At 35.1% G+C, this 10,189-nt stretch overlaps 1 protein-coding gene across 3 annotated transcripts; it reads left to right on the top strand.

Annotated features, from left to right (window-relative positions):
* The first annotated feature begins 3,255 nt into the window (after nucleotides 1-3,255).
* On the top strand, nucleotides 3,256-9,436 carry LOC131661121 (NAC domain-containing protein 82-like). Of its 3 annotated transcripts, XM_058930545.1 has the most exons (6): nucleotides 3,259-3,426; nucleotides 3,528-3,701; nucleotides 3,931-4,062; nucleotides 4,177-4,454; nucleotides 5,834-6,217; nucleotides 8,971-9,436. In XM_058930545.1, exons 3-6 carry the CDS (start codon nucleotides 3,966-3,968, stop codon nucleotides 9,217-9,219), a joined length of 1,008 nt encoding a protein of 335 aa, XP_058786528.1. In that variant the 5' UTR covers nucleotides 3,259-3,426; nucleotides 3,528-3,701; nucleotides 3,931-3,965; the 3' UTR covers nucleotides 9,220-9,436. The 3 variants fall into 3 exon arrangements, with proteins under 3 accessions (XP_058786527.1, XP_058786528.1, XP_058786526.1); XM_058930544.1 differs by having other exon boundaries at nucleotides 3,256-3,426; nucleotides 3,528-4,062; nucleotides 8,974-9,436; XM_058930543.1 differs by having other exon boundaries at nucleotides 3,260-3,426; nucleotides 3,528-4,062.
* The last annotated feature ends 753 nt before the right edge of the window (nucleotides 9,437-10,189 follow it).

The raw sequence follows: 10,189 nt of genomic DNA, 5'->3' as shown, positions 1-10,189 counted from the left end.
TTCAAAATCTTCAAAATTTGGACAATGGAATCATGGAGCTAAAGGAATCTCCAAAAGCTCTTCCACAAGAGTCACGATCTGAAGCTCTATCACTAACATTCATCAGAACCGTTGTTATAGAAGCATTAGAGAATATTGACTAAGTCTTTGTAAACACCATTGGTTTCTTCCAGAGTCAGAGTTTGTTTTGTCCAGAACCTGATGATGTCACACACCTTATCTTCAGAGTCATAACCTATTAGCAAAAGCTACACACTAGACATAATCCGTTAGAGTACTAAATTATTCTCTAAGATATCATGTTATCATCAAAACACAAGGCCAGACGCATAACCAAATTTTGTTCTTACAAAGCACATGGGAGACCATATGTTTTCACAACTGTGCAACCACACTTTGAGCTATCAGAATCTACATTATTAGCTCGTTTGGCTTCGTGAAAAATCTAATTCAAAGTTGATCGAGATATTTTGTCGACCAACTGAGAATATAGAGTCTTACCTTTGAACTTGTGTTCCAACACTATGATACCGTGACCAAGTGATGTTTGTATATATTGAAATATGCTTTTTCATTTTATATCAATTGTAACACAATACACATGAGGTATTTATAAAATATAAATTACAGTAGGAAATAGGGATAATTATTCTCCTTTTAATGTTAATTCTAAATAAGGCCAGAATAGAATAATACCGTTATTTACTACTAATTACAATTTATATCCAGTCATAATGAGTTGTACAACAAGATTTGTTTAAATGAGTGTTAATATTCAACACTCCTCCTCAAGCCGACATGAATATATTGTTCATAGCAAGATTGCACACCATGTTATCAAATAGTCTCTTTGGAAGACTCTTTGTGAGAACATATTCTACTTGACTTTTTGTGGGTGTGTAGGACATACAAATCTCACCATTGTCAATTTTTTCTTTGATAAAATGCTTGTCCACTTCAACATGCTTCGTTATGTCATGTAGGACATGATTATGGGCAATAAAAATAGCAGTTTTATTATCGTAGTAAACTTTAATTGGAGTTGGGCCAAAAAACTTCAATTCTTCCATGAATTTTTTTATCCATAATACTTCACAAAATCCATGGGCCACTGATCAGAATTCAGCTTTTGCACTGCTCCTGGCTACAACATTTTGTTTTTTTCTCCTTCATGTAACTAGGTTTCCACCTACCAAAGTACAATATCCTGATGTAGACCTTCTATCATTTATATTTCCTGCCCAATCAGCATCTATATAGGCTTCAATCAGTATATGCCCTCTATTTTTTAATATCGACCCCTTTCCTGGAGTACCTTTCAAATATCTAAATATTCGGAAAATAACTTCAAAGTGGGCTGCCCCTAGTGCATGCATAAATTGGCTTATTACACTCACTGCAAAGGCTATCTCTAACCTTGTATGTGACAAGTAAATTAGTCTTCCAACTAATCGTGAATAGCATTCTCTATATACTATTTCATCTCCAACAACCGACTTTAGTTTCACATTGGGATCCATTGATGTTTCTACTGCTTTACACCATGTCATCCCTGTTTCTGCGAGTAAATCAAGTATATACTTGCGTTGGTTGAGAAAAATTCCTTCTTTGGATCTTGCAAACTCCATCCCAATAAAGTATTTTAACTTTCCAAGATCCTTAATATCGAACTCAGCCTCAAGTCTTCTCTTTAAATCACTAATTGCTTTAACGTCATCTCCTGTGATAATAATGTCATTAACAAACACTATTAAGATATAAATCTGACTTTCACATGAGTGTTTAAAGAACATAGTGAGATATGCTTGACTTTGGGTGAAGCCGTGTCTCTTAACAACACTTTCAAATCTCTCAAATTAACCAGGCCCTTGGCGACTATTTCATTCCATATGTAGACTTTCTCAATCTGCAGACTTTGTTTTATCCAAGATTTTCTTTTAAAACGAAGAGGTAAACTCATATATACTTCTTCATGTAATTCACCATTTAAGAAGGCATTTTTAACATCATATTGATATAGTGTCCAATTGAAATTTATTGCAAATTCAATGTTATGTCAAAAACACATTCAATGTTATAAGTATGTTATTGGGTTGCACCAAATTCATTGTCATGTCAGAAACACATTCATTCTCTTCCAGCAAGAGACGACATGCAATTGGATGACCAACTAACTTTTCACACAGATTATTATTATGTGAACCACATATCACATTAAATCTCCATTTATTATTTGTCAACCGATAACCAAATAACTTAAATAGACACTCACATTTTTTTGAACCGACATCTTCTCGTTTGAAATTCCGAAGAAGAGGTCTATATTTCCCACTTCCTTCGCATGTCAATGCCACAAATGCACTTCTCCTATCCGAACCATTATCGGAACTTCCGATTACAACACCAAACTCTAATTTGGATGCCTATGTATGAATCCATTGCAGCATGTGATAACGAAATTCAAACTCTTGTTCGTTTTTAAATGATTTCCAATGTCTACCTCCTTCACTATTACAAGTGAAGGTTCCTGAGACACAATAGGTTTGGGGATAACATCATGATGCACCATACCTAATAAAAACAACAACATAAAATAGTAAGAAATCAGTACAAACAGTTTCCGGATGATTTCATATAGAATTCGGAGATACACATTCGGTTACAACGTAATTTTTTCAGCTTCAAAACAAGATTAATGTGAGCAATGAAGGTTGAAAAATGAACTTTACCTTAAAATTCATCTCCTTTTACTCATTTTGATTTGATAAAACACAATAATGAAAATTTTGAGTGAGAAACTTATTGAGAATGGATGAGTTTTTGGCCAGGGTTTATAAAAAAAATGAAACACATTTTATATTTTCCGGAAATGCATCTTCAGAATAATCTAACATGCAAAGATGACACATTTCTAAATTCCTACTTCAATTGTTTGGAGGTACATCTCTCGAGAACTTTTTGTAATAGTTAATTGACAATTTAATTTATCAAAATTCCAAAAATGTATTTATGAGAAAAATTATAATTTAACAGTAAAGTAAAACTATTTTGCATGTTTGTGTGATTGCAAAGGATGCATCTGAAAATATATTTTCGAAATCAAAACATTTAATGTTTTGTATAAGATTCTTTTGGAGCATATAAGGTGCAATATAGGTTTTATTTTGTTGGTATTAGTGACGTGTCTGGGAAAGAGTGATTTGATTTGAATCGCGTGAAAAAACATAGCCGCGTCGCTAGTATTCCACCGGAAGAGAGAGAACAACCCAAACAAACCCCTTGAACAAGAAACAATTATCCTTTTTTTAAATTTAAAATAAATTAAATTAACAGTACTATATATACGACCCTTTCGTGCTTCACACTCTCAAGTTCCACACAACAATCGAAAAAATCTTCTTGTTCGCGCTTCATCCTCCTTCTCTGGTAAGCTTCTTCTTCTTCTCAACTCTCATCGCCATGCATGAACCAGCTCATTCATAATCACAATTACGATAACTGCGAATCAATTCAATTTCCAATGTTAGGGTTCCACTGTGCCGATGACTTTTCTTATCACAACGGGATCATCATCGTCGTCGTTCATTGTTGGTTCCCACTCCCAGTGCCAGCATTTTCTCTTCATGAACCGTCGCAGGCTTTGGAATATCTTCTTCCGCCATTGGACTTGATCATCATCAAGTTTCTTCTTCATTATTAGGGTTATAATCAATCATCTCTATTATTAAGTTATTTTCTTATTTTGTCTTTTTTATTTAAGGTTAGTTTTAGTTATTTTTATTGTTGTTGCGCTTTTGGACTAGAGTTTTGGTTGTTTGTTTTGTTGGATTGGGGGTTTAGTTTAAGGTTGTTAGTTTCTGAAACACTTTCTGTTTGGGTTTTTGTTTTTTCTTTTTGATTTTTCGATGGCCGAAACAAAATTGATTCCAGGGTTTCGGTTTCATCCCACTGATGTTGAGCTCGTTATGTATTTTCTCAAGAGGAAGATTATCGGTAGGAAGTTCCCTTTTGATGTCATTGCTGAACTTGACATTTACAAGTATGCTCCATGGGATCTCCCAGGTGTGAATTGGACACTGAATAGTTTCTTCGATTTGTTCCGTTGGTAGAGTGTTGTAATACATTTGTGTTTCTCATGTGAGGTTTTGTTTGTTGTTTGTTGTTTGTCTTTTTCAGATAAATCTTTGCTCAAAAGTGGGGATTTGAAATGGTACTTCTTTAGCCCTGTAGGAAAGAAATATTGCACGGGAGGGAGGATGAATCGAGCGACTGAAATTGGGTACTGGAAGACTACAGGGAAGGATAGAGCAGTTGAACATAAGAATCAAGTGGTGGGGATGATTAGAACCCTGGTTTTTCACATTGGCAAAGCTCCTAAAGGAGACCGAACTGATTGGGTAATGCATGAATTCAGACTTGAAGACAAACATTTAGCTGACAAAGGCATTGCACAGGTAAACATCTTTGACTGAAGAATCATGTCTATCAGTTGGTTGTGAGCTGTTTTGTTGAAGTTAAGTCAGGTGATTCATGGTCTGTGCCTAGGAGATCATTTTTGCATGTCATGCCTAGTTCTCTTTGTAGTATTATTGCCCTTAGTTACACTAGGAAAGATACTTGACATATTTCAGTACATAAAGTTGCAGCTTTTGTTGGATATATGACATTAAAGTAGAACCGTGTCTTTTCATGTTTAACTAGCTCTGTAAATGATTCATGGCAGTAGATACTTTGTATGCGCTTCTATTGCATAGTGCCAGCATTTATCTGCCATCTTATTACTATCCCTTTTTACAAGCTGCTTTTGTCATTTTCACATATATATTACAAAGAATAAGTAGTGTATTTATTGTATCCATGTTGTGTATGAATGTTGCTAAAATACACTTGAGTATGGACGTGTCTATCTCTGACATTTTATCTCCTTAGACAAATTAGTTGAATTAATAAGGGGTATATTTAGAAAGAAAAAAAAGTATCTTGTCATTTAAATCAGACTTATATTTAGGAACAATTTTTTCCCTTCTAAATGAGACTTGTAATTAGCAATAGAGAAAAAGGGAGAGAAAAGTGGGGAGAGAGAAAGGGCTCTGTTAGAGTTTTGCTTTAAAGTTTGCTTTCTGCTTTCTATAACTGATGCTACATGTTAATGGCTGTTTTGACGCTGGAGAAATCTTCGTCTATAGAAAGCGAAATTTGTGACAAGCTGCAATAATAATAACATGGAGTTGTTCTGCGATGAATTGTTATGGGCGGCAGCGTAATGCGTTGGCATTGTTAAATCTGCAAACAGGGTGATGAATTGGCATTTATCTATTATAATTCTTTGGCAATGAACTGTTCTGCGATCTGCTGGAGTTATGCTGCATGTGTTCTTGAGCCAATTAAAACGGTTATGCAGATTGCTGGAATGAATTGTTATGTGGCATGAGCATACTGTTTGTGATGGAGTTATTGAGCCAATTCCGGCTGGTGGCAAGTCTGCCTTGAAGAATTTTACGGCTGCCTGAATACGACGCGTCGGCTCCTCTTTACCTGCTCTAGGGTTGAAACTCACAACACTCTTTAATTTAGCTTCTCCATTTTTTATTTCTTTTACTTTTCTTGGGGTTAGATTTATGCCCCTTCAGGTTTTGTTATTTTTCCTTTATTTTAATCTATTTTTAACTTATTGGTAAAATATACAGGGATAGAGATAGTACTATGCATTTAACTATGTTATCACGACTCTATATCCTTAGCCTGGGTTGCCGACTTTCTCTCCATTGCATTTTTTCCCTGGTTGTTCTCTTGAATTCATCTAAACTGTTCTGTTGATTTATTTGTATTTCAGAATTCCTACGTGATTTGTAGGGTATTTCAAAAGGAGGGTCCTGGTCCAAGGAATGGTGCTCAGTATGGTAAACCATTTGATGAGAAAGACTGGGATAGTGAAGAGGAAATTGATTGTTTGCAATCTGTCCCTGCTGCTGCTATGTCTTTACCAGCTCCAATTCTACCTAGCTCAAGCCATATTTCCGAAGAAAATGACATGCATCCCTCAACAAGTGGATGCATTGGACGGAACTCTTTATCATGTCTATCTAGATCAGTGCCCTCTGGCTTGCCACACCCTTCAGCTCCAAGCAATCAAATTGACGACGACATTTTATCCATGCTTGCTATTTTCAAAGATGATGAGGATACATTGGCAGGGAATGAAAACAACGGATCTGGGGTATGTAATCTATTTCTTTGTTGTTAGTAACTTGTGCGAGATGCTCCCCAGTTTTGTAGTCTTTGACTCTATTTTTCAAAAGTTTTTTCCTATACTTTTTATCTTGTATTTGACTTCTCACTGAACTCTCCGTCTTTTTGGTTATCTTTGAAACACGCCACTCTAGCTTCTTTTATCCATCACTTGCTGAATTGCTCTGAACATTAGCTGTGTTAGTGTTATACAAGGGCCATGGAGTTGCCATTCTTGCGGAGCCAACAATGGTGGTGGCAGATTGAGAGCCAGTAGGAAAAAAAAGAGAAATGGATATCATGGGTCACTGCTAGACGCAAAACTCACACGACCTTTAAAATAAAACTCTAAAAGACTTGTACTATTGAGCAGCAGCAGCTGGCTCACATGAGAGTCTTCAGCCTCATCCTGTCCTTTTAAACTCTTCAGCCTTAGTTGAATTAGATTGTTTGAATTGCTAGAGAGTAATACTCTCAGCCTTTTGTTAGAACATGGAAGTCTTCAGCCTCATCCTGTTCTTTTAAACTCTTCAGCCTTAGTTGAATTAGATTGTTTGAAATGCTAGAGAGTAATACTCTCAGCCTTTTGTTAGACCCAAAACCCACATGACCTATAAGTCTCAAGAATTTGGGTTGGGCCTAACTCATCCCTACAAAACCGGCTTGTAGGGTGAGGATTGCCCCCACTTATAAACACAACACAGGCCATATTAGGCCATATCTCTAAGCAATGTGGGACTAAATCCACCCCTTCAAAGCTAACACAATGAAGATGTGAGCCGCAATTAAAGCGACTAGGGGCGGACCACAATTAAGGCGGAAATTCCAACAAGCAGCAGCAGCTGGATCTCATGAAAGTCTTCAGCCTCATCCAGTCCTTTTAAACGATTTAACCTCAGTTGAATTAGATAGTTTGCATTGCTTGAGAGAAATGCTCAGCCTTTTGTTATTTATAACTAAGAGAGTTCATTCAAATCAGTAAACAAATCCCTTGATTATAGGGATGATTAAACTAAATCCTTATCTTAAAAGAGATTTACTCAACAAAATATAACTTATTTTATACATATCTTAACACCACCCCTCAAGCTGGTGCAGTTAAAACATATGCATCAAGTTCGTTACATATATAAGATATCCTCGGGCCTATGAGAGAATTGATAAAGATATCGGCCAACTGATTGAGTTCACAAAAGAAGTAACTCTCTGCCTGAAAAGAATCTTCTCGAGATGAAGTGACAAACAATCTTTGTGTTTTCTATGCTCATGGAAGACTAAATTAGATGCAATATGTAAAACTGTTAGATTATTACAAATGAGATTCATCGACTCTGTAAAACTTTAACTCATCAAGAAGTCGTTTCATCCAAATTTATTCACATGTAGTGAGAGCCCTATCTTGATATTCCGCCTCTGCACAAAGATTTAGCAACAACACTTTGCTTTTTTGATTTTCCAAGAAATAAGATTCCCTTCATTTGCTGCATCTGCATATGCAACAACATTAATGTGACCTCTGTTCTCATAAACTATAAACCATTCCTCTTCTTGGAGTTCCCTCTATATCTCAAGATTCAAACCTTTGCATCCCAATGACTATCATATGGATGATTTACAACACTAAAAACAAAGGCTACGTCGGGTCTATTCACAGTAACGTAGTTCAACTTTCCAACTAACCTTCTATATCCACACATGGGTTTGATAATGACACCCCCCGATCTGTGGCATGAGCTTGGTACTTGGATCCATATGTGTGTCAATGTGTTTGTAATCTAACATCTCGGTTTCATCTAAAATGTCAAGAACATACTTCCTTTGGGAGCAGGCAATATCTGATTTTGATTGTGCCACTTCAATTCCAAGGAAATATTTTAGTTGACCCAAGTCCTTGTATTGATAACGCTTGAGCAAATGTTGTTTGAGATTTTGAATACCACTTTGATTAGTAGATGTGTGTTTATAAAACACTGAAGGATCGACTTCATTTCGAATCCCAACAGAAGCTTGCCAGCCAATCCATATAATTTTTACCCCGAGTCTCTCTGACGTGATAGTTGGACTACCGGAAAACACAGGATAACAGAGACTTTTTTGTCATTTGTTTTTACTGCCATCTTTCATTCTTGTGCTCATGGTTCTGTTATTTTTCCCTCCACTAGTCCATTTATCAATTCTTTTTTTTTGGGTTCATGTATCTGTATTCTGTTTTATTATTACAGTGGTCACTTCTGTTTTAGTTTGCCATGCCATCGGCCTTTAGAACACGAGACATGTTTGTTATACTTTTTTATTAGTTTAAATTTTTTAGGAGAAAGAGATGGTGTCTCAGTCGAAGGCAGGGAAAGCCTCCAGATTCGTTGTTCTTGCATGGCCTAGGCTATGTTGTACATAATTTGAGCTTAGAAATATACTTTCGATGATTTAATGTAATGTTATCTGCTTTGTTGTCCTTGGTCAAATGAAAATTTGCGAATTAGTGGTTAGTACTTAGTTTTCCAAAAGAAATAAATTATGAAGCCGAGATATCATTTTCCAATCTTCCTATCTCTATTGTTTAGGGAGTGAAGGTTTATTTTTGAATAGATTTTTGTTTAGTTTTCTCTTTAATTATGTTAATTCTCGTAGACATTTGAACCTTTTAAAACTAGAAAACCAATTGCTTACAAATTTGAACCTTCTAATATGTTTTCTTTAACCTCCATCTCTTGCTCATATTTGCTAATATTTTATGTTTGACAGAAGGTTGATAATCCTGGTCAGGCAAGCAATGCGGAAGGCGAACCTTATTTAGACCCAAATGAGATTTTCGGAGACTTGGGAGATCTTGAAAGCTTGGTTGGATTGGATGATGCAGATGGCTTTTCCCATGGCCAAAAAGATGGATATACTAAAAATGTAATGCCTTCTACTGGTGGCGATGTCTCTTTGTTTTGTGACCCCCATAATGATTACTTGGAGTTGATTGACCTAGATGCGCCATTGTTGTAGCAGACTAAACACAACAAAAGTTGGGGCCAGGCTTAGAAAATTGAGGAAGTGCAGGGAGAATTTGTTAGAACTAAAGCTGCAACTACCTAATATGGATTAGAAAAAAGTTGTAGTTTCTCTTTGTATTTCCCGCTGAAAAACATTCCTTGAACATTCCTTGTGGTATGAATTTGTCAATTTGAACATTGATTTCTAGAATAAGCTAACATTATGTAAACTTATGAAGTAGTTGAAAGATAGATTGCATTAATTTGGTGGATTATCTGTTGAGTAAATTTTGCTATGCTGAAAGTTGTTCCAACTTATACATTTACTGCATTTCTTATGGTGGAGATTAGTGAAGTCAAATTAGATTCAGATTTCGCTTCTAAAATAAAATGGCAGGAACAAAGAAGGAAGGAAGTTTGGTTTCTAATCTTGAATATAGAATATGAAATTAAGCCTTAATTTTTAAATGCAATGAAAATAACATTTACTGGTTTTTATTCACTTTGTAAAAATGTTTGAATTTGGTTTCATATATTAGTATCGCTGTGAATGGTTGATCCTTAGAATTAAGTCTTGACTTAATGGGTAAATATATGTGAAATATATGTGACGTGGTTGTTCCTCTCCTTGCCTCCTTCCTTCTCCTTCATATAATTGTGGTTGTTCCTCTCCTTGCCTCCTTCCTTCTCCTTCATATAAAACAATTGTGATATGAAAGAGAGAATGAATAAAAAATTATAAATCTATCATATAATATAGCTGCATCACTTGTCAAAATCCTACCCATTATAATATAGCTGCTGCTATAGGATTAATAATAATATCGTAAGTCAAATCTCTATCCCATCATTTTTTAAAATACTTTAAATTAAAAGTGTATATATATATATATATATATATATATATATATATATATATATATATATATATATATATATATATATATATATATATATATATATATATATATATATATATATAT

Source organism: Vicia villosa, linkage group LG3, assembly GCF_029867415.1.
Source record: "Vicia villosa cultivar HV-30 ecotype Madison, WI linkage group LG3, Vvil1.0, whole genome shotgun sequence".
In the NCBI taxonomy this organism is placed as follows: Eukaryota; Viridiplantae; Streptophyta; class Magnoliopsida; order Fabales; family Fabaceae; genus Vicia; species Vicia villosa.
The sequence above is the reverse complement of the archived record's forward strand: the minus strand, read 5'-3'. Positions and strand labels throughout refer to the sequence as shown.